The 19,718-nt window shown below is 45.8% G+C and overlaps 1 protein-coding gene across 1 annotated transcript in view; it reads right to left on the bottom strand.

Moving 5' to 3' along the window:
* The window catches only part of LOC118226741 (homeodomain-interacting protein kinase 3-like), a 50,058-nt gene extending 37,737 nt beyond the window's left edge, over positions 1 to 12,321 (bottom strand). The window contains 3 exon segments of the mRNA XM_035416578.1: positions 1,124 to 2,384; positions 11,947 to 11,995; positions 11,997 to 12,321. Coding sequence (XP_035272469.1) covers positions 1,124 to 2,384; positions 11,947 to 11,995; positions 11,997 to 12,026 — 1,340 coding nt within the window. The 5' untranslated portion in view covers positions 12,027 to 12,321.
* Positions 12,322 to 19,718: the final 7,397 nt, after the last annotated feature.

The following is a 19,718-nucleotide window of genomic DNA, read 5'->3' on the forward strand; positions in this document are numbered from 1 at the left end:
TTTCCATTCGCCGATCCAGAAGCACGCGAGACATTAGAAGCGTTCCTTGTGCGCGCAGACGTATCTGCTCTGCGGTTATGTAACGCCACACGTTCGGGCGCGACCGTCTGGCCACGGGCAGGAGCTGGAATGCGATCACGCAATCAGTGAAGAGTCGCGCTTTGAATTGACTTCATGTTCTAGCCTACATTTTCAGATTCCAATCGCCTCTTAAAACCAGATCCCCTTAAGAGTCCATAAAACATCGAGGACTGTTTTCTATAAAGCTTACAAATGAGCAGACCAGACAGTATAATTGCACTCACATCTGTGTCAATTCAATTTATCTTAGATAGCGTTCAATTTTTTTTCCATTGAATCCAGCTTTACTGACAGGTGAGTTCTTGAGCGCAAATAAACCGAACTGATCTTCATCCCCTCGGTCTCCTTTCTCGTGCAGAGCGGGAAACCTGAATGGCGCTAGCAGCGTAGCATAATGACTCAGGAACTGGGCTCGGGAACTCAAAAGGTTGGCAGGGTTGATTCCCCAGGTGGGGAACTGCCGTTGGACGCTTCAGAATACATCCATAAAGGCTGTATAAAAGGACACTGCGTAAAAATAGCATACGTCGCTCGGCTTAAGATCGTCTCAGTGCCAGTAAAGCGGTGTGGTGTTTACCTCCTGCCAGGAAAATTATGAAGTTACGTTTTCTCTGTGGTCACTAAATGGCTTCTCGTAGTACAGGATGTTGTTTACATCAAAAGTTTCAGCTTCCTCGCCTGTGGCCTAGTTTTAGCTTCACTGTACCTATAAACGGTTTCGAAAAAGCGAGCGAAACACACACACATTATCATCTTCAAGAAAAAGCCGAGAAGCAGTACAACGGCTGAGCGACACTGAGGCCCACGTAACGCTATTTTCAAAAACGTTGCCCTACGATAGGCCGACGAGAATCGCGTAGAGCTCCACAACTGGGAGAGAGAGAGAGCAAGGCTGAACGCATCACAGCTTTCTGAAGCAGCATCAACACAAAAGCATTACATGATGTCCCAGCCTACAGCTGAAGAGTCACAAAGCCTGAGGGACACCCGCGTCACGGAGCCCCGCCCGAACGCCCCCCGCGGCCCCGGCGGAGCGCCTCACCTGTAGTACCGCGACTGCAGGTAGGTGGAGCACACGGCCTTGGAGACGTGGCTGGCCGAGCCGAAGTCGATGACCTTGACCCGGTAGGGCTGGCGCACGGGGTCCACCAGCATGATGTTCTCGGGCTTGAGGTCGGCGTGGATGAGGCCCAGGCTCTTCAGCTTCCTGAGCGCGGTGGCCACCTGCTGCAGCACGGGCCGGATCACCTTGAGCGGCAGCGGGCTGAACTTGTTCTGCTTGAGGAAGTCGTACAGGTTCTGCTCCAGCATCTCGAACACCAGGCAGGTGTGGCTGCGGTGCTGGAAGCACTCGAAGGCCCGCACCAGGTTGTTCTCGTCGGCGTTCTCGCCGCTCAGGCGCGCCAGGATGCCCACCTCGATCTGGCCCTGGCGCGCGTACGACGGGTGGTTCTTCAGGATCTTGATGGCCACCACCTCGCTCGTGCCCCGCTTCCAGCACTTCACCACCTGGCCGAAAGTCCCCCGGCCCAGGAAGTCCAGAACCTCGTAAGTGTTCTTCATGGAGCACAGCACCTCGTGCTGCACCAGCTGGTAGTCCCCGTCCCCGCCCCCCGCCCCGCCCTGCTTAGAGGGCCCTCCCCCAACCCCGGCTCCCGCCCCCACGCCCACCCCCGCCCCCGGGTTGGCCACACTGGTTTGCAACATTGCAGGCAACATGGACAGGTCCTCCACTATCTGCATGGCGCTCTCCCGGCTGTCCAACTCCTCGCTCTTACGTTTCAGCCCGCATCTCTGTGGACCGAGAGCCGAGTTCAAACCTGCGCCGCCGCCGCCGCCGCCGCCGTCCTCGTCCGCCGCCTTGTCTCCGCCCCCTCCCCCTCCTCCCCCTCCCCCTCTTCCCCCGCTGCTCCGGTCACCGTCTCCGCCTCGCTCTCTCGCGGCTCCGCTGCCGCCTTCCCCGCCCTCCTGCTGCAGGCTCCGCCCCTTGCCCTGCGAGGGGACCGCCCCTTCCTGGGGCTGCTGCTGCTCGCGGTGCGCGCCGCTCAAAGACGCCGCCTGAGGCGGAAGCTCCGGCCCGTCTCGGGGTCTGGCGCCCGTCGAGTCCTTAGTCTGAAACGAACAAACGCTTTTGGTGGGCTTGGCGATGCCGAGGGTTCTACCATTCAAATAGGTCCGCGGGTGGGCTCTCTCATGGTAAACGCAGCTGCTGGGCTCGACTTTCAGTTTCTTCACTCTACAAAAGGCACTTGACTGGGTCTGATAAACATGTGGTGGGTAGACTAAGACTTGTGAGGCCATACCTGTGGGGAACAGAAAAGAAAAGGCTGGAATTAGTGCAATCTTAAACCGGCTCCATGCACACGTTTTCAAAATTCACCCAGCGGGCACACAGAAAATGAATTCTTGCTCAACTGCAATTTGATTAAACACTTCCCGTGTCGTGCATACAGGAAATGCACCAGAGTAGGATATCGAATTAAGAATCCCAGGTCAGCTGAAGTGGGATTACTCACGCAGGCCACATTCAATTCAATCACAGAATATGACCACAAATTCATTGGGACACGCATTGCCATCGCAAGGATGTTCATTTATAATGAAGACCAATGATCAGCTATTAAATTAAACTCCGATTCATTTCCTATTGTCACTGCCTTTAATATCTAAAATGTCTGACTGCGCGCCACTCCAGATCTGAGCCACGCAGCAGCGGCTAATCACATTTCAGCACCGACGCGCAATCCGTCAAGAGCCGCCGCTGGAAAAGTACTGGACGAGGAAAAAGCTATTTTTCATGCAAACCCATTTTGTAATGTTTGCATGTGAGATTTCATAAGGCGGGCAGGAGCTTAGGCAATGCCGCCCTGCTGTTGGCACATCGCAAACACAGATAAGTGCAGCACCGTCTTTTTTTTTTTTCTCCCCGGGTCCGCTCCGACACGCACGTAAATTCCACGGCCCGAGGATCCCGCGCCGGGCCTCGAGTGCGCGCGGGCGGCGTCATCGCGCGGACGCGACCGTCCCCGGATGAAAAACGCGCGCGCGTCCGAGGGGGCCTGCTTTTTCCCCATCTGCTACTGCGGGAAGGGGCCTCGAACCGCTAACTAGCTTCACCTGACCTTTTATGGCCGGCTTCCCAGCAGAAACCTTGAGGCCTCAGGGGGGAATTGGCGACCGGATCACATGACCCTCGGAGCGGGGAAGGTTGGGTAATGAGTGTTACGCTGCCCACAGCGGCGCGGTGAGCCAGCTTCTGTAAAGAGTGCCTCCCGACAACAGCGCCTTGGCCCGTTTCCTCATTTCCCGCAGCAATGTGACACTCGCGCGTTTCTCTACAGCCAAAATATTTAGACAGAAAATGGGGCAAACGGCGTGGCAAACCGTATTTAATTTCGGTTGTGTTGTAGTTCAGGGTGCCCTTGGCATGCTGAACTGTCTCCGCAGCTGCTGGCGTGCCCGCCAGCCTAGTTCTGCCGGAGCCGCGGAAGGAGCCGCAGCGTACCTGGCAACGTTAGCCTGAATCAAACAAGTAGCCCATTCGACAATGGAAGACAACACGCCGTACTGCTGCGGCAGAATCATCGGTTACCTTCTCGAGAAACCGCGACGTCGGGGCATAGTTTCAGATTTAGGCACCGCTACGAACTCCAGTAACGAGGCGCGACCTTACTCGAAAGCCAGCGTTCGACAACGGCTCCCGTTTCACAATTAGTCTGACGACGCTACGTGCTGCAAAAGCACGCATCGCATAAACGAAACAACCAAGAGCCTACCTCTCTCTCCTCTTTTTGGTCCTCCATTTTACGTTCCTCAAACCCAATTTGAGGCGCGAGCCCGAAAGAGAAGCGAGGGACCCCTCAACGTAGAGCCGATCGATCAGGCATCTTGCGAGAGAGAACGTCCACGTCAGGCTGCTTCGCTCGCAAGAGCCCAAGCGGCAGCCTAAGTCAAAGGGAACTTAGATAAGGCTCTGCTACTCAACAGGAGACCACGTGACCCAGACCACAGCCAATTTCCTCTTTGTGGGGCAGACTTTGCAACTCAACCTTCTGTCACTTTTTTTAAGGTTGTTTTTTTTTTGCCCCGAAATACAGCGTGCTCCGCGAAGAGCATCGGACGTGAAGCAAGAGGCGGCCGGCTCACTTCCGCGCCGCGAAGCCAAAACAGCTGACAGCTGCGCTTTCAGAAAACGAAAAAACGCGAGCGACGCGACGATGCCGACTGGCGCGAGCTCTCCCGCCAGGCGTTCTACAGTCAACCGCGGTGGCGCTGAGGGCAGTCGCATCCTAACCAAAACCTGCGGAAAACCCTGACCGCAGGCAGGTAGTTTCACCAGTGGGTGTCAAATAACACACGTTCTCAGCGACGGCCATTTTCTGATGAGCTAAACCTCCCCAGAGCACTGGAAAGAAACCTGTAAATTTAGGAGAAACCTGACCTACACCGGGGTTTCCCCACTGCAGATGACTAAAGATGACCGAAGATCTCAGGAGAGAAAGGGAGGGTTCTTCACACAGGGCTTTTCGAGGGACGTGAAATAGGCCTACATGTCACTTTCATTCATTATTTGAATATGTCCGACGTGGATATTCCCAAGCCTCTCTTTAAAAATTCTCTAGTAAATCCGAAAGCATACTGAATCAAAGAATAATTTTAGTTTTGGATCACTTAGCGCACAAATCCGGGCTTTCCAGACTCGGTCATATTATGTATACGTTTAAAAAAAGGTGTTGGGGGGGGGGGTGGGGTTATCTCCAGTAAATTGTGTCAGCTCTGGGACTTCCACTCTCCCAGCGACTGAGTCAATCAGAGAGTTTTACACATCCAGCTGGCCGCAGCCGCTCGCTGTGTGGGCTAGCTCCGCGCGGCAGCCAAAAACAACCGCGCTCGCGGGAAAGAGGGTGCTGCAGTCTGTGTCGCGCGCTCGCGGCCGGGGGCCGGCACAAAGACGGCGCATTGTTCCCCCCGCAGAAAACCGCTCCTCGCCGTCGACGGGCTGCACTCTCGCGGCTGGAGGAAGCGGTGGGGGGGGGGGGGGAGATCAGTCCCGGCTGTTCCCCCCGCGCGGACGGTAAGCGAGGCCCGCCCACCGCCCACCGCGAGCAGACCAGATGGAGAGGCTCCATCTCCGACGTTCGCCGACGGAGAGCCGTTTCCGAAACCCGCCCGCGAAAGCCAGGCTCTGCAGACGAGCTGGTCTGAGGGCAAACAGCCCGGAACAAGCGCTGAGCAAGGAGGAGGTGTGCAAGCAGCAGCCCCACACTGAACTGTGGAGAGAGAGAGAGAGAGGTGGAGAAAGAGGCAGAGAGAGAGAGAGAGAAAGAGAGGGAGGGAGGGAGAGAGAGATGGGCTGGGTTGTTTTTATCAGCGAGAAGCAAACCCGTCGACTGCCCGCAACCCCGTTCCGTTCCCTGCTGGCACGCAGGCGCCCGTGCCAAAATGTTTTTTTATCAGAAGTTCTACTTGCTGCGCCCAGTCTGTGGGCAAAAGCCACCAGCTGGTACGGCGGTTCACCGACAGACAGAGAGAGAGAAAGAAAAAACCGAGACAAGCCTCGGGCGCTAGCAGGCCGGGAACGGAGCCCAGGCTGTCTGCTATCAGACGAGCGGCTTCGGGGAGGCGCCTCGCTCGGCGGCTCCGTCGGCAGCGCGCGTCGAGCGAATATTAACCCGGCGGCCGCGGGGCTCACGGGGCGCTGGACACAAGAGAGAGGCCGTGGACAGACACAAAGGACAGCGAAGAGAGGCCTCGTTTTGGCGTTGAAGTATTTATGTTCCCGCACAAAGGCACGCAGAGATCCTCACGGGATCCGTATCGACCAGGAAAGGGCCGTTTTAGCAACAAGGGAAACGTTGTTTTTTGCACCAGAGAGAGAAAAGGAGGGGGGTCGGTTTACATTTTTGCTAGGAGGGAGCTTTTTTAATGTTTAACAAAAATGCGGTGCGCACGATGTGTACCGGCTGACCGGTCTAAGTAATCGCACCCGCTTTCAAAGCCCGCTGCTGCGGTCGAAAGCGGCTGCTATCTTATCGGACGTTCTGCCCAGCGATTTCAAATTCCCCCAATGCGCAGAACCATATGTTGGGGACAAATGAAGACTCGCTGGTCAATTCGACCAGGTCCTCGTTTGTTTAAAAGTTTGTCCCTACACACCGCATGCCAAATTCATGAGGGGACGGTCGCTAAGCCAGACGAGAGGTGCTACCAGGGGCAGGCGCGTTCGGTTCTCAGAAACCCCCCCCCCCCCCCGCCCCCCCGTATCTCCTCGCGGCTAAACGGCCGCGGCTCAGGCGCTAAGCGTTAGCGCGCTGCCCCCTTCGCAGGACGGGGACTCGCCGCGCGTCACGCTCGCTAAGCCACATCCGTCAAGCTGCGCGGTGACGTGGGGAGAGGCCAAAGCCTCCGCGCTTTCCAGATAAGATAAATCCGGGCCGGTCTGGCGTGAGCCTGAGGGACGGAACCGCCGGAATGTTCCGTTTAAAGGACCGGGCGTGAGCGGTGGGGACCAGGCCCGTCGTCAAGCGTCACACCAATGAGGAAAAAAACTGCGCAAATAAAAGTCCTTCAATAAATTAGAGCTTGCATGCGTGGCAGCTGCTAGGCCTGCTGTTATTACCGCCCGTAGCCTGACACTCCCCTGCACCAGGTGGAAACTCCTCGCGCGGTGTCAGGTTACCGCGACTCAAGGTCCACGGCCGCTGGTAATTGCTTCTTGTTGACCTTTTTACTGAGTCAGGACAATCCTGTGGTGGTGTGTGGGGTGTTGTGGAGGGAGGGGGGGGTCGCAGAAAGCACTCGAAAGGTGCAAACGCCCCAGTGGAGCGGTGCGAGGCCACAGATTTCTCAAAGCCGGAGGCTCCCCTCCGTTGCGCGGGTCCAAACAATGGACGCCGTGCTGAAGTGCTAATTGGGAACAAAAACACCTGGTCAAAAGATGAGCCGTTTATACGTCCGCCTTGCAGGGAAGAGAGGCTTCCTGAAGCTCCCCGCTGCTGCAGCAGCAGGCCTCCTTAAACTCTGCACAGTGTATCTATCTGTGGCGGAGCAAAAAAAAAAAAAGAGAGAAAAAATGCCAAGACTCCTTTAGCAGTAAACACAGGAAAAGGCCAAGGGAAGCAACTGGAATGGTACTTTTCCAAAACATCCACTCTTGTGCCGAAATGAACAAACCGTATTTTTTTTTTGTATTATTTTTAGATTTGGTGGGAGCTCGGAAAAAAAACGTCATGGTTTGAAATCGCACGCTCCCCGTTACGACCACGCGGCACCGGAAGGCCCTTCGAGTGGGACTCGGCCGCAGGGCTTCCATCTCAACGAGCCCCCTCAGGAACAGGCGGGCAAGATGGCGTCCCCCGATACGGCGCAAAGACCAACCACAGGGGAGCTCTCAAAAACCCCCCAGTGTGGTGGAACATTTCATATTACCATCAAGTTAAAAAAAAAATTTCCCCCTTCGAATGGAAACGCTCCACCAGCCACAAGGAGTTCTCTGACAAAGGTCAACGCGAAAGGCCATTGGAATTTTATACATGCGTAAATTACAAAACGATTTTAGGATGAATCTGTACACATTGTACAGTTAATAAACAATATTAATCTTCCATCAGGTGTATTACTTCAAATTCGGTTTGCTCAATGATATGAATTAATAATCTGATGTTGAAGTTTACAAATTTCCAAAATTGTTCTTTTCCAGCATTGGAAACATAAAAACCTTAGCTGGTGGAAATGTATATGGAGAAACTAAGAGGCTGGTGTGGCTTACAAACCAGCTCTGCACCATGGCGACGGTCACATGGCCTGTGCATGCGGCGGCAGACTCAGGCGGCCCAGAACAAACAATCCCCCTGAGCCGTGCCGTCGTGCGACGGTGGGCCGGAGCGACCATCTGCCACCTGACACACCTACGGAGGACTACCGTTACCTAACTGAGCTAAGAGTTTCCAGCAGCCCAGCGCCGCGACCGATAAGCACCTGGATACCGTTCGGACGCACGGACGCCACCCAGACACCACCTGCCAGCCGAAAGAGCACCGCCTCAGCACACGGTGACTGAATGATCGGCGTACAAAGGCCAGGCAACCCAATGACCACCATCTCCTCGCCTAGCAACCGAGTAAACACGGTGTAAACAAAGCCATGGAAACCAAATGGGAAAAGCGAGCGGCCATGACGTGCTAGCCAACCGAATCCACTGCCGTGATCACCTGAACAACACACAAACCGCAGCCATTACCTGAGCACTTGCCAAAATGACATGGCTTTGTATTTTTCTTTCTGTGCTGTGGCAGCAGTACTGCAGTATCCCAAAGAAAGGGGACAAAAGAATCAGAGCAGGGAAACTTTAGCTTAATAAGGGGTTCCTTATTTAACAAGCATGCGTATTGTGTTCACAAGACCCGGAGTATCATGTTCGCATGACGCCAACAAAGCACCGTTAAGTGTCCAGAAATAAAAATCTAGTGCATAACAAATCGGACCGCGTGCTCCAGTTTTCGAGGAGACGCAGCAAACGGGAGTCGGAATCGCAACAAGCGCGACTATTGATTGCCCCGTCGAAATCGCAGGCCGTTCACGTGATTCTCCACGGGCCGCAGAGAGAGAGAGAAAGGGAGAGCGAGAGGGGTGTGACAGACTCAACAGCAACATTCCACAACTGCAGAATGTCTGCCAGCCATTTTGACATTACAGTAAACCCGGAGGCTCAGATTCAATCTCCGGTAGCAGATAAAAGTACGGGGGTGGGTTCGCGTCGAGTAAAAACGGATCGCGCGGCGTCCGGCCGGGCCAAAGCGTTCTACGGCGCCGGTCGGCTTACGCACAATGAGAAGTTTCCTTAAAAAACACTTCCTGAGATCACAAACGAGACGCGGCATAGGGCTCCGTGTCGTGGCAAGTTGCTGCTGAACGAATGAAAAGCGTAGAAAATGGCTAATTAGAGGCATTCTCCGCTCCTCATTCCGGGATGATTCATTCTGTTTAAGGAGGAACGCTGCGAGGATCCTGAGTGGCGTGGCTTATTAAATGACGCGCCCAACAGCACGGATCCAATTTGCGCCGTGTCATACCCGGCTACGACGGGTGAAACGAACTGGGCGAGGCACGGTTAACCGTAACAACGCCCTGGGAGGGTAGCCCTGAGTAGAGTTGGGTGGCTCACCGCTCCATAGCACCTTCTATGGTGGATCGGACGCGTGCAATCTACATGGGCCAGGTGCATCGGCTGCACAATCGTATAGCACAGCAGAAGCGGTAGCTTAGCCGCTGGACTGCAGTATCGACAACAAGGGGAATAAAATGGGAGAAAAGCAATACCCTTTCCTAAAGGGAGTACAGTGAGGATTTCCTCATTGTTATATAAAAGCTGGTAGCGACCCAATGAACCCTACAGTAATGCCTCATAAAAAGTGCCTACAGAGTAGTTTTGCAGAGTGGAGAAAAAAATATCCATTTCATGCGTGTGAAACCCAATTCAGATGAACACAAACATCGCACCCGTGAATATCAGCACCTGGCAGTGGCGTGTGCATATGCTGCTTTACAGCGGAAGAGTTCAAAACTATGAAGCAACAGGAAGCCAGTGGGGACACCTGACAACAGGAGAGACAACCTCTGTAACAATGCTCGCCGAAAAACAAGAAGTCGTGAAACATGGAAGTTTCAACAGCATGTCAACACAGGTCTTGCACGAGATTTACTGGAATGCAAGGGGTCTTTTAATTTGAAACGTCTGGAAGAGAGAGTCCAACACAGTACTTGACATGAAATCAGGCACGTGTACATTTATGCACATTCTTCATAAATTCCTTTGATTAATTAAGAGCAAAGAAAAGACTTTCTGCTTTTATACACTCTTCCCTGTTAGCTGACACATTATTGTGACACAAATGTGATTTCAGAATGTTAAACATAAATATTCATCCTTAGCTGTTGGTTTTTGAAATGTTGAACTGGTCTTAATTTAACTAGTAAACTCAAAATAAGCTCCTCTGCTTACTCGTGTAGAGTTACAAATTGGAGCCAGAAACAAAAACATGTGGGTCACAGTCAGTCAGGAATGACTGTAGTTTTCATATTAGAAACAGACATGCAGTTATTATAAAGCACTGTTGGTGAATAATTTGTCCATGAAGTGACCAATTACTTCTGATGTTTGGGCTCTGGGTCTGCCTTCTTTCTACAGCAGTGCTAACACGACATCACTGTTTCTCCACGCAAGTTCTTTGCAGGCTCTTCACATTAAACGTTGGAGGACTTGGTGTCTACCGTGATGACCAAACAGATAACAATTTGTCTTCATTTATGAGGAGACGCTACAAGCTACAGTCTGCTACTGCCATCAGGATTACATAAACTAGTTACAAAAAAATGATGTGCTCATTTCTGTTATCTGAATCTTCACATGCAAAACAGCCCATTCGTTCCTTGTTTTGACAGTTCCGCTTCAGATATGACATGCTTTTGTTTTTATTAGGTGACCAAAGTACAGTCAGCAACTTCTTGCTAAATTTGCTAACATTGCTAACAGATATCTATTTGCTAACATTGGTAACAGCTATCTACATCTGTTGGTTTGGTTATTGTGACCATAAAATAAATTTTAAAATTACGTAAGTGTCACAGTTATTTATAATTAAATGAGATTAATTTAAAGGTCCAACAAGGTTCTTAAGTCTAACTTTTTACAGTTTACTTGCAGTAACCTTTTCAGAAAATGTGTAAAGGGGCCATATGTAAGCTGACTGTTCTGACTTACTGTACAATAAGCACACTGTAAAACAAAATTTTAGCTTACTCAAAAATTTGAGGAAACCCACTGCCTTTTGAGCAAAGCAAGTCAAAATATTTCATAGTATGAATATTAGGCCGAATTAAGTTAACATAATACAAATCAGAGCTGCTAAAATGTTTTCTATGTTACTGTCGCTTAATTGGTTTAAGTTCTGTTAACTTAAAATTCCTTTGATTCAGATAAAAATTACTTAAAATTACTTGAGTTCACACAACTTATGTTTTATTATTGTATTAGCTTGAGTATCAACAGCCATGCTTAATTTAATTATTCAACTTACACCAACTTTCCAAGGTCACGATTACCAAGCGAGTATATCTATTTAAAACACTCGGCGTTAAACTTATTCAAAAGTCAACATTAAAAAAAATAAATGCACTAGCTAAGTTAACTGTATCTAACGTTAGAACTAAAAGCAATTTCAGTAGGATGACAATCTGACAAGATAGTAATAGTAAAAGTTATAGGCTGTTTGTTGACAAGGACAGTTTGTTAACGTTTTCACTTTCAGGACCCAAATGAGAAAACCTGTGGACACCAATACTGAAAATAAAAATAACACAAAATCGTTTAGCTAGCTACCTAGCTAACTATAACGTCAGCTTAGAAACTAAATTGTTTTGTGCATAGATCTACATAACTTAGTTAAGTGTAGTACCAATCATCTTAGCTTGCAATAACGGATTTGTTATCCAACGGCTAGTCATCAGTCAACAAACGTAAAGTAAACGAGAAACTAAGTTAGCTAGCCAAGTTAGCAACGTTAGCGTTAGCTAGTCAGCCAAATGGCATTGTCGTCATCTAGGCGGCTAGCAAAGTTATATAGCTAGTCAACCACCAATTTCTTCAAATTGAGAGAGTTCACGACTGTTTTGTTAGCCAACAAGCTACTAAAAACGATTAGATTTTCACACTGTTAGTGTTATGTTGCTACCTAGCTAGCGAACTAACAAGCTAGACATTCAGACAGTTGGCAGCTAGAATAAGGGAGACTAAAAATGTATGACATTTAACCAACTATGCACTACTGAGCACATAAATAACAAAAAATAGAGAGTCAAACGACTTACCTTCACACACAATAACAAGTGATAGAATCCACGGCTTCTCTGAACATGTTAGCTACGGAGTTATAGCGTACCCATACCATGCTCAGTTTGCCTGCACTGCTGCCATCTTGTTCTGGACAACAGGAGGGGAGACCTCGCTCTCGACAAAACCACCATCACCCACATTTTAAACTTCAAAGAACTCACGCATAAAATTATTCAACGGAATCAGATCAAGCCCTTCGCGTAGTTAAAGAGTTCTGGTTTCACTGAAGATTGTTTTTCTCTTGGTTGCAAGGGCGATAAAACCCATTTTCCCTGTTTTGAAAAGGGACCGTCTGTCCCTACGTCTTTCCGATCCCTCCCGTTCTCTCCGTCTGAATTAGGCAGGTTGCACTCTCAGCTGCGTATGGAATGTTTGTTTGCCCATGGCGCGAGACCAGATAAATCGATCCCAGATTTCACTGGACCCACGCGGACACACGATGCGCATATTGAGCAAAGCGTGTTTTTTGGCCTGACGGTTGACATAGGGAACAAAAATGTATGTAATAATAACATGTTGCTATGTGCCCCATAACAGTCATAAAAACGGCACAAATGGGTGGTGGAATATCAATTACAATGTATATCTTTTCAGCTTTCCGTGACTGGCGAGTATGCTCCTATGTTTACGTCTGTAAGACCATTGGAAGTATTAGATAATTAAACTGGGTAGTTTCTCTGACTCCTTCATTGGTTACTTAAATGAAGCGTTTAAATAGCATTTTGACGTTTATATATATATATATTTTTTTTTTTTTTTTTTTTCAAGTTGTCTGACAATGAACCGTTGTAGGCGTATTTTGTTTATCCAATTTCGTTTTACCAAAAGTCTGCAAGTATAATTTGTACTAAAGCCAAACATAGACTTAACAGTAGGCTACTATGGCTTGATAGGCCTAGGTTACATAAGTGCAAACAAAACCAGCAGCAGTCAATTTTGCATACCTTTTTGATCCACTAACATAATTTGCAGAAAGCACAAGACACCAAAAATAAAAGTTGTAATCTTATCTTTTGATAAATTAAAGCAGTCACTTAAACACAGATTACTTCTAAGACTGTTGCAATGGTTTATGGCAAAATGGTGGGTACATTATGAAGTGTAGCCTCATTTAGTTATTTTACATTTCACACTGTTATTTTACAAATATTTGTAGCAATCTTCCAACAAATCAGTAAAATTCATATTGCCTCAGACATAGTCATGTGGTTGTTAAGACCAATATCTGATTAATATAATCAGACTGCTTGAACACTGACGAGTTGCATTGTACAAGATGTTCATTTGATGAGTGATATTGATATGCAAGTTTCCAAGGAAACAGGCTAATTTTTCTCAAGATATCCTTCAATAGAACACATAATAAATTGTCAAAGAGTGTACTCATTTGAAATTCTGAGCATCCAGTACCTAATGAGAACTATCAGTAATACTGACAGATGTGAATGGGTTCTATTACCACAGTAGAATACTATACATGAGACTGATGACTGAAAATGGGTAATGACAAACATCTTTTTACACAGTCCACAGCTCCCCGCACATGTGTCCAAGAGCACACGCACACACTCTCTCACACACACACACGCGCGCACACACACACACACACACACGACATGTGAGTTACAAATCAAATGGCTGATTTGCTCTATGGATAATGCATTCCTTAAACATGTTGATTGTAAAGCCTGATTTAATCAGATTATCCAGTTGAAGTTCATAGGATTTGTGTGTCTTATCACAAAATACCACATCTGAGTGGGCTTCAAGTCTCAACACATTCAGTAGAGCTGGAATTCCAATGATGCCAACCTGATAAAATATACAATTACAGGGAATATTCTTTATCCAGTGCTGCCCTACAATGATAGTCTGTTCAGAGAAATAAAATATTTGATTTCCAAAGTATCATTGTACATTGCCTTATTGGTTTAGGCAATGTAGCAATGTAGACTCTTTGGTAAAAAATAATTGCACACAAGGGAACATTCATAAGGCAGAAGGACTCCATGACAATTCCTGCAAATAAATGCATTAAACTTACAGCCATGGCAATGTGAAATTTTATTTATGTTTTCTCTTTATTATAAAGTAAGTCCTTCTGACATCAATTAATACAGTCCCTTAAATAATAGGTAATTATATGTATATTTCTTTAACTTATTTCTCCTTGATATCAACATTGATTTATTCTTTAGTCAATAATATTGACCCAACCCTGAATTAGAGGTAGCCTAACTTTTGAGACAATAATTGTATTTTCTATCAATATAGGAGCCCTTTTCTCTGGTCAGAACAAGTAGTGTTCATGAGAATTTGTGTTGTAAAACTACCCATGGTAAATACTACTGGCCCCATGACTTCAAGATAGGGCAAGATAAACAAAGCAATCCAATTCAAATAACTGCATTATGATTGACCAGCAACATATGATAACAGCTTGATTTGAGTGCACCACAATCACGTATCAATGGATTATGATTCATAATAACCTTAGAAGGCATACAGGATGTATTTTTTCATTGTAACTTTCCATACACTGTGAAGACGTAACTGCTCCCTGAATCAAAAGTATGTTTCCTCATCACAGAAGTCCTTTCTTTTTTGTGCTGTTTGCTATATTATCTCTACACTAGGACTTATGTGATGATCAAATATCCATTTGACTCAAAATGTGGTAAAAATAAAAGCAAGAATTTAGGACAGGGCACTTACTTTTACACAAGTACTGTAACAGCAATTAGATTCATAGCAGCTGGCCAAACATAGAATGCCAAATGGCCTTTTAGTTGGTCTGAGACAGAATTTCATAATGCCATGCGCTTGGATTGAAACATAGCCAGCTGCTTACTTAGTCTTTCTGTCATTTGTTTGTAAAACAGGTTTATGCAAACAAATGACTGTGTATTAAATTTTGTTTGGTCTAGTTTTGAAAGGCACTGTTACAGTGGTTGAGAGGCATTTTCGTTCAACTGAAAGAAAGTTTTAGGGCTAGTGTATTCCGCTTCTATTCTTTGAAGCAGCAACAACAGATTTCTCATTTTGGCATATTAGAAGAGCTAAGGCTGAGAAGTATCCAATCTACCAGGATGGCTCAGGCATTTTAAACCACATTGCTCAAGACAATGTACATTTTTCTTCCAAGGAGAAAAATGTCCCATTACATAACACTGTATTTCTAATGCAATTATAAGGTAAGACTCACAGGTATTCTTTTGTGTACTGGAATAGGAAATGCTGAAACATTTTTCAGAAATATTTTAAATGGTGAATTTTGACCCAATCATCTAAAAATAGTATATTTTAAAATTTAAGATCCATCAAAATGGGATCAGTTGCAAGTACATGTTGCTGAGGAAGAAACAATTCACTAATAATTATTACAATACATAAAACATCACACTAATTCATCAGTGAATTTATACTACTGTACATTGCTCTGGATAAGAGTATCCACAAAGTGATTGTAATGTAATGAATTTCTTTTAAAGAAAGTTTCCTATGTATGGAATTTTTAGTTTCTCTGAGGTATGCTAACAATTTCAGTAGAACATTTCGTTTGATCCAAAATACAAATAGAATGGAATATTACCTGTCTTCTGCTCCTCTCTGCAGTTTCCACCCCTTACTGAATGTGAATACTTTTTACCCACATATATGCTTTTTCCAGAGGGACATCATATACAGAGTCCCAGCATTAATGTTTGGTTTTTGACAACTCTGGGTGCAGTCTTATCCCTTTTGTTCCCCAACATGACTGACCATATACACAGTACTTTCATAACTCCCATTCCACATTCATCTCTAAAAAAAGTATGATTATAGCTCTCAATCTTATAAATGCATGTCTAATTTGCAGAACATACATTCAGAGTTTTATTTTGTCACATAGATGAGCACCTCTAAGTGTTTTGCTTTCTGATTATGAGAAGCATTCCAAAAAATGCTTGGAACATTTTGCACTAACTTTTTTTGTGAAAATATATTACATTTGCTCCATACTACCTGATAATTAAAAAGCTGACGACTTTTCCTTTCTGCAATATTTAGGCGCATATAAGTGCTTTACTAGATTTACACTGCAGTTAAAAGTGACCCAGGCATCTACACAGACAGCCTAAAAGCACTAGCGTAGGATAAAAAAAATCTGCTTTGCTGGGTCATAAGTCACTGCTTGTATTGGGCAGCCAATTGCAGAACAGCAGCTTCTAATCCACCAGACAACTGTTAGCCTCAGCTGGGAATAAACAAAGTTTGGATTCAGCTGGTAAAACAGGTGTAAAACCATTCTCACTTACTGGCAAATAAATCCTAAGTCTGCATAGCAACATGGAGATTTTGTTTCTACAGAATTGCTTCTGCTTGGGTTGCTGTGACACTAAGAAGGTCATATGTTGTTATGTTAGGACACATTTATAACATTATCGCCTTCTTTATTTCAAAAACGTAAGTGTATGAATACACAGTCTAGTGAATTTCTGTTAAAGCATGGTCACTGCTTGCCTCAGATTGTACCGATGTATATAGGCAACACCACCTCGAATTTAAGAATTTAAGCTTGAAAAATATTGCTTTTTTGACATTGCAACAAACAAATTATATATTTAAAGTCACTTGTGCAGCTTTTTTGTTGTTGTATTGGATAATTTCTAAGCATTGAAAAGACATCCATTTTGTTCATTTAAATTCAAAAACAAAGCACACTGAGGTCAGATTGCTTCATGTGTTTTATATGTTGTGACGATCACCATGGTTGAGCAGTAGTATCTTAAAATTCCATTAAAGAGGAATGCTAAACAATTTCATCTCCCACATGCAATTATATGAAGCATGTTACTACTAGTTGAGGGAATAACATTTGAGTTTCCATTTAGTGTCCAAAGAAAGTTACACTGTAACTTGTAAAATGACCAAAAAAGTTAATTTTTCTAAAAAGAAAAGGTCTACGCTGTTCATTTTGAAGAACTTTGCATAGAACAACAAAATAACGTATGCATTCCTTGAGCAAAAGAGAAAGTAGTTGGTTCTCCTTTGTGCTATTTTTGCAGATCACACTCAGCTTTCGGTTCATACCAATAGATCACACGTTGAAATGAGGCAACCTGCTATGTGGGAGGGGCCTGCCCAGAAGAGAGACACCTCACACCAGCCTGCAGTTGGCATCGTGGCCTTCACATGTATAGAGAAGCCCACTGGCACAGCCTCCTCCACACCTGTTGTCATTAATCATTTGCAAGGTAAGCCTGCTCTATGTGCAAGTAACAGCAAGCTAATGAGATTTTTGTCTCAGCCTGTTTGGATGAGCGGCTCTGAGATCGTTTATTACGGTCTGCTCATAGCCTGTCATACTTAACCACAGAACTGTACTCTCAACCCCCTCTGCTCTCTGCTGTTGGGAAAATGTATTGCTGGACAGCACTACAGGTTAGTGTGGTGCAGTGCTATGCAAATAGCATGCATGCCTTTCCATGCAACAAACTAATGAGTGACTTTTATATCCCAAACATGTGTTGATCTTCTTCATAAACCAGAATGAATAAAACAGTCATTCAAGTGGGTAAATACTACTTCTAAGTGTCCTAAACATATATAGTAAAAGAAAGATTGGAGCCCACACTCAGAATTAAAATATATATATATTTAATACCTGGTAAATATCTTGGCAACAGCCCTTAATTATGGACATTGGAGGCAGACATGTTTTGGCCTTAGCTGTCCTCAGTGTCTCAATGCTTAAGTGAGAATACAGAAATATGATAAACATTGAGCCTACACTCACAGTTTTCTGGAAAGCTCCAGGATCACTTCTCCTCTCAGACCAAATCTGGGTGATCTCCAAACCACCAAAATATTTTAAACAACCTGTTTAGACATTTTCACACCAGACCTAATGTACTATTTATATATTTTACATAGTGTTGTAGCTGCAGCTGACCTACAGCTACAGCTAAACTTTATGACCTTTGTGTCAGCAGCCTTGTGGTTGTTAAGAGGTGAAGTAACATGTTTGGATATGGTTTAATCTGACCTGGAGGAAAACAGCAGCAAGCTGGACTAGCCTGTCTGCATTTGCCACACTTTGCCACTAAGATGAGACCATGAGAGACCTGTGTGCTCAACACAAGGCTTACTCAAATGCATTGAGCAAGAAACAACCATTTTTCCACATCTACCTGGACATCTACCTTGGTGTGGTGGAAACAGATATGCATCAGGGTTTTGGGGTTTCATACACGTGTAATGCTCACTTGAGTATGAGGAATGTTGTCCATCGTTGTCATGTGCTGCTGAATGTCACATGCCAAAAACACATGACGTTGTTTGCGGTTTGTGTATAGCTCCTCTCTTCACAATTTTCATTAGATCAGATGTGCATCAATCCCACTCTGTTGGCTAGCTCCGAAAGAGAACAACAAAGAATAATGGTTAGCAAAAACTGGATATTTAGGGGGGAACAAGCCACTACCTTCACAGCACTGGTGTGTACTGTTGGAGAGGGGAGGGGGGAGGGTATTCAGATATTTTGCAAAGGACACATATTACACATTTTAGAAGGCCCTCTCTTACACAAAATTCACAAAGTCTGCAGGTCATTATGACGTTCTGATCCTCCCTGAGATGACGCAATATGTAGATTATAGGTCTGGTTAGCAAAAGGTTATGGTTTAGCAATTATGTCTATGTACGTAGCATGTACAAAACAAACCAAAACAAAGAAAAGAAACTTCCGCAATCCAAAAGACAGGGAACAATGTTGAAGCACCAGAGCTTTAGGAAGCTATCTTTCTGCTATCTTTTGGTCAACCTGCATAAAAACGCAACATATAGTTGTGGGCACTTTATGGGGTTAAAAGCAAACCGAAAAGAAAGAGGCAGAGATAAGACTGTCAGCCCATTACTTCTCTAACAGTGTATGGCAAAAAGCTGCCTTGTCACCTTCAGTTTGATCTTAAAAATACAAGCTCCAGTGTACACTAAAAGGTTTATTAAAATGTTGTAAGACAATTTCTGGGTTCTCCTGCCAATAAATACCTCTCTTGTTCCAGATGGGAAATTTGTTTTGGCAAATTATAAAATCCACTTGTGAACAGGACTGCACTCCAAAATACCAATCATCAAGAGAAATACATAAGATAAAAGACGATTACATTAATTATTCACTGATTGAAGAAGGGTAAGGTGTTGATTATGTTTTCTCTACCGTTGGCTACCATTCCCCTCAACCAATACTATCACGTTATTCTTTATTATTTGTGTCCTCTTCCAGTCCTAAACCACTTCAGCATACTCCTCATTCACAATGGTCTGTTTTTCTCTAGCAAAACACTCTTGAGTTTAGCTCCAGGCTGAAGCGCACTATGGAAACCACAATCCTGTCAGCGTCAGGTGCCTCCCCCCCACTCAGCACATGCTGCCTCTCAGAGCCCTGAGCCTGTCCTCTCCGAGTGCCACTTGATTCACATGAACACCTCATTCTCTGGGAACACATTTTTGAGGCAGGGTATCAAAGGTAATTACTTAACCTGGTTTTGCTTCAAGGCAGCAACCCGGTTCTGTTCAATTTCCCTAAAGATGCCTTGTATTCAAAGTCTCAGGCTGTTGACTTTTTCCCGTGTCAGCAAGTGCATCTGTCAGCAACATAGCCCAAGCTGGTCTCCGCACCCATGATATGAAACCCCAAAAGATACCCATTATGTTCTCAATGTTCCCATTACATCGGTTAACTATAAAGTAATATTCAAGAAAA

This window comes from Anguilla anguilla, chromosome 5 (assembly GCF_013347855.1).
Source record: "Anguilla anguilla isolate fAngAng1 chromosome 5, fAngAng1.pri, whole genome shotgun sequence".
NCBI classification, from domain to species: Eukaryota; Metazoa; Chordata; class Actinopteri; order Anguilliformes; family Anguillidae; genus Anguilla; species Anguilla anguilla.